A 16,390-nucleotide genomic window follows, 5' to 3' on the forward strand; every position below is an offset into this window, starting at 1 on the left:
ATTGATTTTCAGGTCACTAGGTCAAAGGTCAAGGTCACAGTGACAAAAATCATATTTACACAATGGCTGCCACTACAACGGAAAGCCCATATGGGGGGCATGCATGTTTTACAAACAGCCCTTGTAATGTCAAAATGTGACACGACAATTACCAGCAGTACTTCATGCAATCTAATGCAGATTGCTGGCCCTTGGCTGAAGAAGCATGATCTACCCAAGATCAGCATGTTCACCACTGTGGATGAGAAGTTCCTTAAGGATGCCAAGGAAACACTCAATAATTACCTTAATGTAAGTTGTACAGGGTATTAAACATACCAGTTTTAAGTAATCAAATATTTTGGAACCCCTCTTTTTAAGCCAGTGTAATTAAGTGTTGTGAGTTAATTTTGGACTCTGCTTTTCCCTTTTAAGTCATTACTCTCAATCTTCGGACAGTAATGTTTAATCTTATTTCTTTCTATAATTATGTTCATTGGATGACACACCACATGTTACTACAACCGAATTAAGGTAATAACACCTCACTGAGGATTGCAAAATTTCAGTGGATCATTGCATTTGCTTTATTTTAGTAGATAGGAATGTATTCTAGATATGGCAAATGGTTTCACCTAATACAAACTGTTCAGTGTACCTAAAAGATTTAGTAGATATATAACCTCCTGATATTTCGGAATTATTTTACTGCCACTGGCAAGGGGTATATTTGAATTACTCTTAGTTTGTGAAGTGAATTAGTTCCACAATTTCTAAATATTAATTGAAACTTAAACATGTCATCACCATGAAATGTGAATGTGATAGACACTTTTCATCTGCAGTTATCCACACACACCTGAGAGCCTTGCCCTTGAACATAAGTGGCAAAGTGGTGTGTGTGATGGGTTATAGACTTTTTAGCTCATCTATTTTTTGAAAAAAAAAATGAGCTATTGTCATCACCTTGGCGTCGGCGTTGGCGTCGGCGTCCGGTTAAGTTTTGCGTTTAGGTCCACTTTTCTCAGAAAGTATCAATGCTGTTGCATTCAAACTTGGTACACTTACTTACTATCATGAGGGGACTGGGCAGGCAAAGTTAGATAACTCTGGAGTGCATTTTGACAGAATTATGTGCCCTTTTTATACTTAGAAAATTGAAAATTTTGGTTAAGTTTTGTGTTTAGGTCCATTTTATTAATCAGGTTTTCCGAAGGAAATTAACCAGGTTTTCCGAAGGAAAAAACTGGTTATTAGATTGGCGAATGCGGGCGGGCCTGGCTGGCTGGCTGGCGGGCTGGCGGGCTGGCTGGCGGGCTGGCGGGCGGGCGGAACAAGCTTGTCTGGGCCATAACTATGTCGTTCATTGTCAGATTTTAAAATCATTTGGCACATTTGTTCACCATCATTGGACGGTGTGTCGCGCGAAATAATTACGTCGATATCTCCAAGGTCAAGGTCACACTTTGAGTTCAAAGGTCAAAAATGGCCATAAATGAGCTTGTCCTGGCCATAACTATGTCATTCATTGTGAGATTTTAAAATCATTTGGCACATTTGTTCACCATCATGGGACGGTGTGTCGCACGAAAGAATCACGTCAATATCTCCAATGTCAAGGTCGCCACGACTAAAAATATATTTTTTTTAAAAACAAACTTACAAAGGGGGTTAATTTTGTTTGTTCATTTCAAAAGTTCTCTTTGAGTTTTTTCCCTTTATCAGATTTTTTTTTCACAATGAAAACCTGGTTTTGTGAAAATTTTGTCCCTTGTTTCTTAAGTATCAAAGCTATTGCTTTCATACTTGCAACACTTACTAACTATCATGAGGGGACTGGGCAGGCAAAGTTAGATAACTCTGGCATGCATTTGGACGGAATTATGTGCCCTTTTTATACTTAGAAAATTGAAAATTTGGTTAAGTTTTGTGTTTAGGTCCACTTTATTCCTACAGTATCAAAGCTATTGCTTTCATACTTGCAATACTTACTAACTATCATAAGGGGACTGTGCAGGCAAAGTTATGTAACTCTGACTGGCATTTGGACGGAATTATGTGCCCTTTATACTTAGAAAATTGAAAATTTTGTTAAGTTTTGTGTTTTGGTCCACTTTACCCCTAAACTATCATAGATATTGCTTTCATACTTGGAACACTCGCAAACTATCATAAGGGTACAGTAAAGGACAAGTTGCATAACTCTGGTTGTCATTTTTACGGAATTATGGCCCTTTTTTGACTCAGTAACTTTGAATATATGGTTAAATTTTGTGTTTCGATCCACTTTACTTCTAAAGTATCAAGGCTATTGCTTTCAAACTTCATATACTTTCATGCTATCATCAGGTTACTGTACCTGGCAAGTTGAATTTTACCTTGACCTTTGAATAACCTTGACTCTCAAGGTCAAATTATTAAATTTTGCTAAAAATGCCATAACTTCTTTATTTATGATTAGATTTGATTAATACTTTGACAAAACTACTCTTACCTGACATACCACAATAGACTCCACCCAAACCATCCCAGTATCCTCCCCCCCCTCCCGAAACCCCCCGCCCCGATTTTTTTTTTTTTAGATCATCTCACAAATGACCACCACACCTTCACACTATACGATACCACCCCCCCCCCCCCCCCCGAATCTCCCCCCCCCCCCCCGAATCCCCCCCCCTATTTTTTATTTTTATATATATTTTTTTTTAAATCATCTCACAAATGACCACCACAACCCTCACACTATACTATACCCCCCCCCCCCACCCCACCCCCCCCCCCCAATTTTTTTTTGAAACAGTTAAAAAACACAAATATTTATTTTATTATTTATGTTTGAAATACCGTCCAACCATCGCACCCAAGTCACAAATGACCACCACAAACCCTCACACTATAACCCCCCCACCCCACCCACCCAATTATTTTTTTTTGAAACGGTTAAAAAACACAAATATTTATATTTATTTTTATTATATTATGTTTGAAATACCCCCCCCCCCCCCCCCCGAATTTAAAAAAAAAAATTTGCATTTTTTTTTTCGCATTTTTGGAACATATGTAATAAATGTCCACGCCCCCACACTATACACCCCTCTTCACTCCACACCTCCCTCCTTTGTGATTGAAAATGAGAGTCCCTTCACCTTTTAAAAGAAAATAGATGAGCGGTCTGCACCCGCAAGGCGGTGCTCTTGTTGCTTTTTGTAAGCCCTAGTGTTATTGTACGTACTTGAAGGCCGTTATGAAGGATGATCGCCTGGCCAACAGTGAGGCTCTCTATGGGTTCCTGACCCCAACACCAGAATACTTCCAGCAGCCGGAGAAGAAAAGTGAATTCATCCTGAAAACATTACTGAAAAAGTGAGTCTCTTCACTAAATTAATAGTATTTAGTCATACAAAAGAATATATAGTGGCCTGCTCATTTGTAAATATATAGTTCCAATCATCTTAACTTTGGTTAAGATGCAGATTTTCATTTATATAATTCAATTCTGTATAAATGGTTAAATTGACAAGATGCATTGTTTGTGAATCTTTTTACATGAGAAGATTTCTTCCTATATCAGGGAGGCTTGCTGTGGTTAGCTGATGTGATCATACAATCAAGACATCCATAGCAGTTCAAGAATAGTTTTGTCAGAGACACCCCTAATATGTCAGTGTCTTTCCAGTTTACCGAGCATAGGTCAGGACAGCCGAGAGACAGATGATGATCTCCTCTTTTCAACTGATGACAGGTAGGGCATAAGTGTTAATTACTTAACCATATGAATCTCAGTCTGGGAAAATGGTACTTAATGCTTGTGTGTTAAGTGTTGTCCCAGATAAGCTGTGCATTCCTCACAGGCTTAATGCTTGTGTGTTAAGTGTTGTCCCAGATAAGCTGTGCATTACTCACAGGCTTAATGCCTGTGTGTTAAGTGTTGTCCCAGATAAGCTGTGCATTCCTCACAGGCTTAATGCCTGTGTGTTAAGTGTTGTCCCAGATAAGCTGTGCATTCCTCACAGGCTTAATACTTGTGTGTTAAGTGTTGTCCCAGATAAGCTGTGCATTCCTCACAGGCTTAATGCCTGTGTGTTAAGTGTTGTCCCAGATAAGCTGTGGATTCCTCACAGGTTTAATACTTGTGTGTTAAGTGTTGTCCCAGATAAGCTGTGCATTCCTCACAGGCTTAATGCCTGTGTGTTAAGTGTTGTCCCAGATAAGCTGTGGATTCCTCACAGGCTTAATGCCTGTGTGTTAAGTGTTGTCCCATATAAGCTGTGTATTGCTCACAGGCTTAATACTTGTGTGTTAAGTGTTGTCCCATATAAGCTGTGCATTCCTCACAGGCTTAATGCCTGTGTGTTAAGTGTTGTCCCATATAAGCTGTGCATTCCTCACAGGCTTAATGCCTGTGTGTTAAGTGTTGTCCCATATAAGCTGTGTATTGCTCACAGGCTTAATACTTGTGTGTTAAGTGTTATCCCATATAAGCTGTGCATTCCTCACAGGCTTAATGCCTGTGTGTTAAGTGTTGTCCCAGATAAGCTGTGCATTCCTCACAGGCTTAATGCCTGTGTGTTAAGTAATGTCCCAGATAAGCTGTGCATTCCTCACAGGCTTAATGCCTGTGTGTTAAGTGTTGTCCCATATAAGCTGTGCATTCCTCACAGGCTTAATGCCTGTGTGTTAAGTGTTGTCCCATATAAGCTGTGCATTCCTCACAGGCTTAATGCCTGCGTGTTAAGTGTTGTCCCATATAAGCTGTGCATTCCTCACAGGCTTAATGCCTGTGTGTTAAGTGTTGTCCCATATAAGCTGTGCATTCCTCACAGGCTTAATGCCTGTGTGTTAAGTGTTGTCCCAGATAAGCTGTGCATTCCTCACAGGCTTAATGCCTGTGTGTTAAGTAATGTCCCAGATAAGCTGTGCATTCCTCACAGGCTTAATGCCTGTGTGTTAGGTGTTGTCCCAGATAAGCTGTGCATTCCTCACAGGCTTAATGCCTGTGTGTTAAGTGTTGTCCCAGATAAGCTGTGCATTCCTCACAGGCTTAATGCTTGTGTGTTAAGTGTTGTCCCATATAAGCTGTGCATTCCTCACAGGCTTAATGCTTGTGTGTTAAGTGTTGTCCCAGATAAGCTGTGCATTCCTCACAGGCTTAATACTTGTGTGTTAAGTGTTGTCCCATATAAGCTGTGCATTCCTCACAGGCTTAATGCCTGTGTGTTAAGTGTTGTCCCATATAAGCTGTGGATTCCTCACAGGCTTAATACTTGTGTGTTAAGTGTTGTCCCAGATAAGCTGTGCATTCCTCACAGGCTTAATGCTTGTGTGTTAAGTGTTGTCCCATATAAGCTGTGCATTCCTCACAGGCTTAATGCCTGTGTGTTAAGTGTTGTCCCATATAAGCTGTGCATTCCTCACAGGCTTAATGCCTGTGTGTTAAGTGTTGTCCCATATAAGCTGTGTATTGCTCACAGGCTTAATACTTGTGTGTTAAGTGTTGTCCCATATAAGCTGTGGATTCCTCACAGGCTTAATGCCTGTGTGTTAAGTGTTGTCCCAGATAAGCTGTGCATTCCTCACAGGCTTAATGCCTGTGTGTAAAGTGTTGTCCCAGATAAGCTGTGCATTACTCACAGGCTTAATGCCTGTGTGTTAAGTGTTGTCCCAGATAAGCTGTGCATTCCTCACAGGCTTAATGCCTGTGTGTTAAGTGTTGTCCCAGATAAGCTGTGCATTCCTCACAGGCTTAATTCCTGTGTGTTAAGTGTTGTCCCAGATAAGCTGTGCATTCCTCACAGGCTTAATGCTTGTGTGTTAAGTGTTGTCCCGGATAAGCTGTGGATTCCTCACAGGCTAAGCAGGGATGGAACTTTCCACCTACACTGAATTTTGGTTTAGAATAGACCAAAAAACGAAATATACCATAACAGCCTGCATTTACTACACAGGCTAGTATGGGACAATACTGTAGGCAAATGCATTAAGCCATAACAACCTGCATAGACTACACAGGCTAATATGGGACAACACTGTAGGCAAATGCATTAAGCCATAACAGCCTGCATTGACTACACAGGCTTATTTGGGACAACACTGTATGCGAATGCATTAAGCCATAACAGCCTGCAAAAACTACACAGGCTAATTTGGGACAACACTGTAGGCAAATGCATTCAGCCATAACAGCCTGCATAGACTACACAGGCTAATTTGGGACAACACTGTAGGCAAATGCATTAAGCCATAACAGCCTGCATAGACTACACAGGCTAATTTGGGACAACACTGTAGGCAGATGCATTAAGCCATAACAGCCTGCATAGACTACACAGGCTAATTTGGGACAACACTGTAGGCAAATGCATTAAGCCATAACAACCTGCATAGACTACACAGGCTAATTTGGGACAACACTGTAGGCAAATGCATTAAGCCATAACAGTCTGCATAGACTACACAGGCTAATTTGGGACAACACTGTAGGCAAATGCATTAAGCCATAACAGCCTGCATAGACTACACAGGCTAATTTGGGACAACACTTTAGGCAAATGCATTAAGCCATAACAGCCTGCATTGTCTACACAGGCTAATTTGGGACAACACTGTAGACAAATGCATTAAGCCATAACAGCCTGCATTGACTACACAGGCTAATTTTGGACACCACTGTAGGCAAATGCATTAAGCCATAACAGCCTGCATTGACTACACAGGCTAATTTTGGACACCACTGTAGGCAAATGCATTAAACCATAACAGCCTGCATTGACTACACAGGCTAATTTGGGACAATACTGTAGGCAAATGCATTAAGCCATAACAGCCTGCATTGACTACACAGTCTAATTTGGGTCAACACTGTAGGCAAATGCATTAAGTCATAACAGCCTGCATTGACTACACAGGCTAATTTGGGACAACACTGTAGGCAAATGCATTTAGCCATAACAGCCTGCATTGACTACACAGGCTAATTTGGGAAAACACTGTAGGCAAATGCATTAAGCCATAACAGCCTGCATTGACTACACAGGCTTATTTGGGACAACACTGTAGGCAAATGCATTAAGCCATAACAGCCTGCATTGACTACACAGGCTAATTTGGGACAACACTTTAGGCAAATGCATTTAGCCATAACAGCCTGCATTGTCTACAGAGGCTTATTTGGGACAACACTGTAGGCAAATGCATTAAGCCATAACAGCCTGCATTGAGTACACAGGCTAATTTGGGACACCACTGAAGGCAAATGCATTTAGCCATAACAGCCTGCATTGACTGCACAGGCTAATTTAGGACAACACTGTAGGCAAATGCATTAAGCCATAACAGCCTTCAAAGACTACACTGGCTAATTTGGGACAACACTGTAGGCAAATGCATTAAGTCATAACAGCCTGCATTGACTACACAGGCTAATTTGGGACAACACTGTAGGCAAATGCATTAAGCCATAACAGCCTGCATTGACTACGCAGGCTTATTTGGGACAACACTGTAGGCAAATGCATTAAGCCATAACAGCCTGCATTGACTACACAGGCTTATTTGGGACAACACTGTAGGCAAATGCATTAAGCCCAGTATTCCCAGAGCAAGGCTCGTGATTACTTTTGTTAACTGATGTTTCCATATCGGGTTTCGGGTTACTGTTATCACCAGGATATTTTTTAACCAGGTTTTCCAAAGGAAAAAACTGGTTATTAGATTGGCGAATGTTGGCGGGCTGGTGAGCTGTCAGGGGGGGGGACGGGCGGAACAAGCTTGTCCGGGCCATATCTATGTCGTTCATTGTGAGATTTTAAAATCATTTGGCACATTTGTTCACCATTATAAGAAGGTTTGTCGCAAGAAAGAATTACGTCGATATCTCCAAGGTCACAATTTGAGTTCAAAGGTAAAAAATGGCTATAAATGAGCTTGATCGGGCCATAACTATGTCATTCATTGTGAGATTTTAAAATCATTTGGCACATTTGTTCACCATCATTGGACAGTGTGTCGCGCGAAATGATTACATCAATATCTCCAAAGTCAAGGTCGCCACAACTAAAAATATATTAATTTTGAAGCAAGGGGGGTAACTATGAACAATTAGTAACAATGCACATTTTGATATTGAGTTGTCTCTCTTTGTAAGACTTTTTTTCAAATTGAAATCAACTTCGCCACAAGTAAAAATATATTGAATTTTACACAAGGGGGGTAACAATGCACATTTTGATTTGTCTCCCTTTATCAGACTTTTTTTTCAAATTGAAAACCTGGTTTTGTGACAATTTTGTACCTGTTATAACTGTGCCAGCATTTGTGCTGTTATACAGTTCTTTTCTGGCACATGTGTACACAAATGTTCTTGTAGTTTTTAAGACTTAAATCTTACACTTTTGTAAAGCAAAGAAATTTTGATTTCCACCAACCTTTTAAATGGTGCACAGTTTTAATATTGTTAAATAGATATCTACTCTCTTTGCAGAAATGTGTATTTTAACAAATAAACAATGCCTTATTTTTTGGATTGTTTGTATTCTGGTTTCCTCATTGTAAAACTCAATATTTGAGGTATTGCCATATTTTTGTTAAGTTTCAGTAGAACTTGCCATTTGTCTTCATAATTCGCAATCTTTTTGAAGTGGGTGTATTTTCCAAATTACCAACAATATTTAAAAAAAGCTAAATGCATTATACTATACTCCAGTTTTTAAATTGATTGATTTTTTAGTTCCTTTTCCATTCTTCAGAGTCTTTTAATATAGACATTAATGAAACACCTGTTTAAAATAAATTGTCCATAGATGTTCCTCAGCCTCATTTTCATTATCACATAGACACCTGTGTAATAAAATAGCAACAATATGCTGACGCAAAGTTTTTTCCAATTTCTCTGATGTTTGACAAGTTTTTTTTAAATGGCTGTTGACTTTGAAAGTTAAAATTTTCAAACAAACATTTAATTTATTATGTTGACAGATGCAAATTGTTTAAACAGAGATTATGTAATAATGAAAGTTAATAGCAAAAGCCTATTCTGACTTATAGTTTAGGAACCATTGTAGTGTACTTTAGTAATGGGGCCTGATATTATTGATGTTTTAGCATAATGGTCATGCCAATAGACTGCAAAAGTCTCAGTTCCAACTTCCAAATTTATGTTAACTTGAATCGTCTAATAAGATCAATTTTTACATACAGGTAACATCTTTGGATTTCATTATTGTTTATTGTTGTATGTTACAAGTTTAAGACTTTTGTGTTCTGTATGTTTGTCAACAAAGATAACGTCTATATAAACTGCTTATAATCTTTGATAAATGTTCAGAGCTGACGACAGAAGTAAGGATTCTATTGCTTTTCAGAGCTGACGACAGAAGTAAGGATTCTATTGCTGAACCACTTTACAGTCTTATCAATGAGATATATGAACTGAAAGGCATGTTTAAGTGGCTGAGAAAGAGCTTCATAGCATTTGTAGAGGTCACCTTTGGAAGATCCATCAACAGGTATTTTTATGTCCCCAAAGGAGGGCATAATATTATAGTGATCGGACCGTCTGTCTGTCTGTCCATCTGTCCGTCTGTCCATCCTTCACACTTTGTGTTTAGGTATCGCGTTTAGGTTTCGAAAAATGCTCATTACTTCTATGTCGTTTCAGATAGCAACTTTATATATGGCATGCATGTGTATCTCATGTAGCTGCACATTTTGAGTGGTGAAAGGTCAAGGTCATCCTTCAAGGTCAAAGGTCAAATATATGGCTTCAAAGAGGTGCAGAACGGGGCATTATTTTTCTGACAAACACATCTCTTGTATTATAATACTTTGTTGTTCTTTGTATCACATACGAGCCTTGCTCTGCGAAAATAGGGTTTAATGCATGTGTGTTTAGTGTTGTCCAAGATTTGCCAGTGCAGTTCACAAGGCTAATCAGGGACATTACTTTCCATGTTCATTGTATTTTTCTTGTAAAAGAAGTCTATTATAATCGACAATCCAATTTAGGTGGAAAGTGTTGTCACTGATTAGCCTGTGCAGACTGCACCTGCTAATATGTGATTACAATTGACTCACATGCATCAAGTCCCGTTTTCTCACAGAAAGGAACATATATAATTGTTTTTTATTAAGCTTTATAATAACTTATTTAATTTAACAGCTTTTATTATGAAATATGATATCATCCACAACTGGTGAATTGACCCTTTCCCCTTCAAAAGCAAAGTGAAAATGCCTATATTCAAACAGCATAAAACCAGAACAGCCTGCAAGTAAGTCGCAGTCTGTTCAGGTTTTATGCTGTTTGCTGCTCATCAGCATCTAAAGGTTGTAAATGAAGCCTTTACAATTTCAATATAGTAAGAAAGGTCTTTAATTAAATTTAATTTTCTGAGGGACTACAAAGGCTTGAAAATACATATCTAAGTGGTAAATGGTTATGTCAAGTATGTTATTTCATCTTCTAGGCAGCTACGTGAGACAGTAGACTGGATGTTCTCAGAGCCCATGGTGATCTACTACATTCGCCTCTTCAAGGACGCCATGTGGCCCAAAGGTGTTCTGGCAGAGGCGACACCTGCACGATCCAACGAGGAAAAACTGAGAACGAGACTTAAAGCTAAAGAGAAATTCCTGGGCATACAACCTGGTGAAAAAAATGATTTGCTTTAATATTAGTATTACTTATTTGAGTTTCATGCATTTGGGTCGTTTTTAATCGCTTATTTTTATGTCCCCCACTAGATATTGTTTTTGCCCTGTCTGTTGGTCTGTTTGCGCCAACTTTAACATTTTGCAATAACTTTTGCACTATTGAAGATAGCAACTTCATATTTGGAATGCATGTGTATCTCATGAAGCTGCACATTTTAAGTGGTGAAAGGTCAAGGTCATCCTTCAAGGTCAGAGGTCAAATATATGTGGCCAAAATCGCTCATTTTATGAATACTTTTGCAATATTGAAGATAGCAACTTGATATTTGGCATGCATGTGTATCTCATGGAGCTGCACATTTTGAGTGTTGAAAGGTCAAGGTCATTCTTCAAGGTCAGAGGTCAAATATATGTGGCCCAAATCGCTTATTTTATAAATACTTTTGCAATATTGAAGATAGCAACTTGATATTTGGCATGCATGTGTATCTCATGGAGCTGCACATTTTGAGTGGTGAAATGTCAAGGTCATCCTTCAAGGTCAGAGGTCAAATATATGTGGCCCAAATCGCTTATTTTATGAATACTTTTGCAATATTGAAGATAGCAACTTGATATTTGGCATGCATGTGTATCTCATGGAGCTGCACATTTTGAGTGGTGAAAGGTCAAGGTCATCCTTCACAAGGTCAAGGTCATCCTTCAAGGTCAAACGTCATATAGGGGGACATTGTGTTTCACAAACACATCTTGTTTATTGATATTAAATTAACCCAAACTTAAAGATTGATTATTAAGGAATAGGAAACTCTTTAGATGTCATACTTTTTGCCCATGCCCATTGCCCATTATTCTTGCTTAGAACATTTGTTCTAATGATATCTCACATGAGTAAGATTTTTTTTTAGTTCACTCAAAAAAGTGGAGTGAGAGGGCGGGGCAGTTTTCCTTGTATGGCTGAAGTGAAATCTTGTGAATACTTGAGAAGTCACATTTTTTGCAGATATTCATAAAACTTGTACAGAACATTTGTAAGAATGATACCTCGGCCCAGTTTGAAAACAGTTCTGGTCCGTAGAAAATTATGGCCACTAGGGAAGGGGCAGTTGTCCTTACAGGGCTTTAGTGAAACCATGTGAGCATTCTAGAAGTCACATTTTTAGGCCAATTTTCTTCAAGAGACTTGCTCAGCACATTTGTTATAATGATATCTCAGCTGAGTTTGAAAATGGTTTCTGTCCATTGAAAATAATTGCTGCCAGGTGCAGGAACATTTTTCCTGGTATGGCTACAGTGAAACCTTGTAAACTCAATAGAAGTAAAAAATTTGCCTGATCATCTTGAAACTTTCTCGTAACAGTTATTTGAATAATATATTTATGTATATTAAGATAATCGTTCCAGTCTATTAAAAAAAATAGCCACCAGGGGCTAAAGCATTAATCAAAATAGTTTTCATATTACAATCAGAAACTTTGATAGATTCATATTATATTTATATAATATTATTTTGAGATTATGCTTTCAGATGCTGTTAAAACTTTAGTGGGTGAGGACAATGCCCGACGAGGGACAATCAAGATGTTTGAAGTTCTGCAAGATGTGAAACTGAATAAGCACCTGTTCTTTGAGCTCCTGCTCCTGGTGATTAAACTCATGATCCCCGAGCTGCAGCAGGTGCCCTCGGAAGCAGACGAAGTCTCCAATGGCAGTGAGGCCCTCGTGATCAGCGGAACTGAGTATCAGGCTCAGATTGAGGAACTCAACTTTAAAGCGTGATCAGCAATAGTGTGATCATTATCACGCTTCCATTGAATAAATAACATCCTCTTGCATATACTTAACTGTATTTTCAACCAAACTTATCAGTATTTAATACAAACCCAGTTTTCTGTGTATGTTGATGATGGGTAAGTTGATAATGGGGAGATTAACCCTTTGCATGCTGGGAAATTTGTAGTCTTAAAATGTCGTCTGCTGAATTTCTAAAATTAGCATTTCTTAGAATTTTTCCAAAGAATACTATCAGAATAGCAAACAGTTTGGATCCTGATGAGACGCCACGTTTTGTGGCGTCTCATCTGGATCCAAACTGTTTGCAAAGGCCTTTAAAATTTGGTTCCAGCGCTGAAAGGGTTAAGGGGACAATGGGATAATGATGAGCAGGAGGATGACTATGGTGATTTTATACATGTATTTTTGTACTGGTACTCTGTCTCCAAGGCTCATATCCACCAACATCCATTGTTATAAAAACTGGAACTCCTGTGGTTATGTCATTTTAAGTTATAAAGTGGTTCTACTCTGGTAAAGAATCAAAACTGCTTTGATTCTGACTCAAGAATAAAATAGCATTAATTTTTACAAGGATAATTGATTTTAAAAATACTCCGCCAAAATGGACTTATTACATCAATATTTTGCTTTCAAGGATCTTGGTATATACAGCACCTGTGAGTCATTTTTTGTGTCATTGCATTTGTCAACATACCAGTAATGTGCAATAAAGTATTATTTTCATTCATTTATAGATATTGGCAGGTCTATTGTAGCATTCATGTTCCTCTGGTCATTGTTCTTATATTTTCGAAAAGAATGACTTTTTTCAAACTATAAATGTACAACACACTAAATTTTAGATCGACTGTCCTATACATGTACACTGAAAAGTCAGAGCTTTACTGCTCAACCATATGTTGGTGTCTGCGTTTGTGTAATGTTTAAGTTAACCCTTCAATACTTAGATACATATTTTTATGCATTTGTAGTCCCTAAGTAAGATAAATTTATTTGAAAACATTTCTTACTAGATTCAATTTTTAAAGGCTTCATTTTTAACCCTTAGATACTGATGAGCAGCAAACAGCATAAAACCTGAACAGACTGCAAGTTACTCGCAGGTTGTTCTGGTTTTCTGCTGTTTGCACATAGCCATTTTCACTTTGCATCTGAGAAGGAAAGGGTTAAAGTAAAAGTGGAACATCCCCATATCACTGTTCTACAAAAGGTATTCAATGGAAACTTTAGACATGTGTTTGTGGTCTTCGTGTGAGGTCACTGATCAAGTTTGTGGCCGCCACTGTTATAACATTTAGAGTCACCTCAATATGTTGTCTAAACTATTTGTATATACAGCTTTTTATGTGGCATTTCATTTCCTTGTTCTCTTACAGAATTTCATTGAACTTAAAAAAATAATAATTATTTATTTCATATGTTATTGCTGAAACTTGCATATTTATATTAATGTTTTTTAAAATTACTACTGTGTTCATAATTCTTTGACATTTGAAATGATGTCTAGTTGTTTGATTTTAATTCTGTTCAAATTTATACATTACTGTTTTGAATGACATTGTTAAATAGCATTTTGTCATAAGAGTTATACTATAAAAATAGTAGACAGTAAATTCTAGATGTTTCTATCTTACTTGAATTTAAGATGTTGTTTTTTGTCCCCTACCGGTGAAACCGAAGGGGACTTATGATTTGCACTTTGTCTGTCTCTCTGTCAGTCAGTCCATGACACTTTTCTGGATCCTGCGATAACTTTAAAAGTTCTTCGTATTTTTTCACGAAACTCGAAAAATGGATAGTTGGCAATATGGAGATTATGCACGTCATTTCATTTTGTTCCTACTTAAAAAAATTATGGTTGCTATGGCAACAAATAAAAAAACAAAACAAAACAGACAATGGTGGAGTTTCACCGGTAGGGGACCTTATTGCTTGGCAATCTCTTGTCTTTTAATTTGTTGGATTTTTTTTTTTAATACTTTATCATTTGTGTATATTCAGTCAGATCTTGGCCTTTGATTCTAATACTGGTACCGTAATTTTATTGTTGTTAGTGTCTGAAAATTTTGATACAAAAAATATTTTTTTAAATGCATTAGTCTGAAAATGTAGAGACAGAAAGTACAGCTGTTCAGAAATTAAGACAAACTCTAAAATATTGCATTGATGACCAGAAATGGGTATGAAATGTGTATATCATTGATTGTTTGCACAAATAATAGCATGTGCTTGTTAAATACCTTGTCGTATAGTATACATCACTTTTAGATACGCTGCACTTTTAGCTGTTGGGTAAAACAATTGCCTATTACAGGTACACATAGTTATTAACCAAATTCAGCAAATGTAATTGCTTAAAGGCATTTGTCAGCCAGGTTTTATTACCTTAATCTGGCTGAACATGGGGAAATCCAAAAATTTATAGAGTTTATGAAAACTTTGTAATTTTGGTATTTTTGAATTGGAGTTTCAGATGATGAAATTGTTTTGACATGTTCTCAATTAATCAAAGTTCATTATTTTTATTAGTAATTTGAAACACTTTATGTCAGTCATTTCTTGCCATTGACAAGTGCCATATTTTTAGACAAAAAAATAAATGAAATATGTTAATCAATTTACCATATTATAATATAAAAAAAAATAACAATATCAATAATTGGTGTACATTCTAAACCCATCAAGATTTCAAAAATAAGAAATGAGACGGTCAAACTGAAGCTTTTATTAGTACACAATCTGAAAAAAACTTTATCTGTAAGTTCAGATTTTTCCTGGACCTGAGCAATCAGGGTTGACTTCAAGCGATTGTAATAAGATATTTAGTAATCTGTGTTAAGTTTGATGCATTCTTTGTGTAATTTGTCATGAGTGTTATTCTCTTTCAGTGATACATTAACCCACCATATGCAGACAAAATTACATCTTATTTTAGAGTCCCATCAGCCTGATAGACATGACATAGTTTGATTATTTGTGTCTGGCTTATATGATTTATTCATTTGTACATGTAGTTAGTCCATTTGTCTAAAGTGCTGTAATTTCAGTAACAAAAATATTTATAGAAGATAACACTCTCAATTCAGTGCAATGTTGTGTATGATATATTTGTAACCCATTATGAAGCATGTTGCTTTTAGAGTTCATTTTCACACTTATTTAGATATGTTTGCTTATTGTCCCCTACCGGTTTCACCGGAGAGGACTTATGGTTTGCGCTCTGTGCATCTGTCTGTGAGTCTGTCACACTTTTCTGGATCTTGTGATAACTTTAAAAGTTCTTCATATTTTTTAATGAAACTTGAAACATGGATAGATGGCAATATGGACATTATGCACGTCATTTCATTTTGTTCCTATGTCAAAAAATCTGGTTGCTATAGCAACAATTAAAACAAAAAGTAAAAAAATTCTTGTTAATGGTAGAAGGTATTTGTTTGCAAATAGATTGACATTCTGTTATTTTGGCTAAATTTAATATAAGTGAACAGGTGATAAGAATTCAACTCATTTATGAATGTGCTTTAAATTTAAATCTTTAATATGTGTAAATTCCATTTATCATGTTGGTGTATGTGCAATACTATTTGTTAAACATATTATTGTTAAGTTTAGTAATACATGTAGAGATCTACAAATGTAAAAATGTGTTGTTTTTCTGACTGCTTAAATGTATCATTTACATTAACATAAAATGCCCAATTCTTTCTAATTAATATAATAAATATTTATAAAAACAGTATCTAATATGCATATATGCTGCAACCATTGTGGGAGCAGTGGTCTAATGGTAGAACGTTGTCGTAGGGATCGAGAGGTCCCGGGTTCGAATCCCGCTCTGACCACGAAATTTATCCCACATCTGCTCCTCTCCACTCAGGTGTCTTATTAATCCTTATTAATTATTTTTTTATTTGTTTCACAAAAATAAGTGGTCATATTTTCCACTGCCTTTAATATACTA

At 37.2% G+C, this 16,390-nt stretch overlaps 1 protein-coding gene across 8 annotated transcripts in view; it reads left to right on the forward strand.

Moving 5' to 3' along the window:
• The window catches only part of LOC127876759 (sorting nexin-25-like), a 50,016-nt gene extending 33,950 nt beyond the window's left edge, over positions 1 to 16,066 (forward strand). For 7 of the 8 annotated variants that reach the window (XM_052422208.1, XM_052422209.1, XM_052422210.1 and 4 more), the window contains 6 exons: positions 181 to 291; positions 3,218 to 3,342; positions 3,656 to 3,721; positions 9,339 to 9,482; positions 10,443 to 10,624; positions 12,158 to 16,066. In XM_052422208.1, the coding sequence (XP_052278168.1) occupies positions 181 to 291; positions 3,218 to 3,342; positions 3,656 to 3,721; positions 9,339 to 9,482; positions 10,443 to 10,624; positions 12,158 to 12,408 (879 nt within the window). In that variant the 3' untranslated portion in view covers positions 12,409 to 16,066. Of the gene's footprint in view, positions 1 to 180; positions 292 to 3,217; positions 3,343 to 3,655; positions 3,722 to 9,301; positions 9,483 to 10,442; positions 10,625 to 12,157 lie in introns of those variants that run through there. The other variant, XM_052422215.1, reaches the window with a different exon arrangement.
• Positions 16,067 to 16,390: the final 324 nt, after the last annotated feature.

Source organism: Dreissena polymorpha, chromosome 4 (assembly GCF_020536995.1).
Source record: "Dreissena polymorpha isolate Duluth1 chromosome 4, UMN_Dpol_1.0, whole genome shotgun sequence".
NCBI lineage: Eukaryota > Metazoa > Mollusca > Bivalvia > Myida > Dreissenidae > Dreissena > Dreissena polymorpha.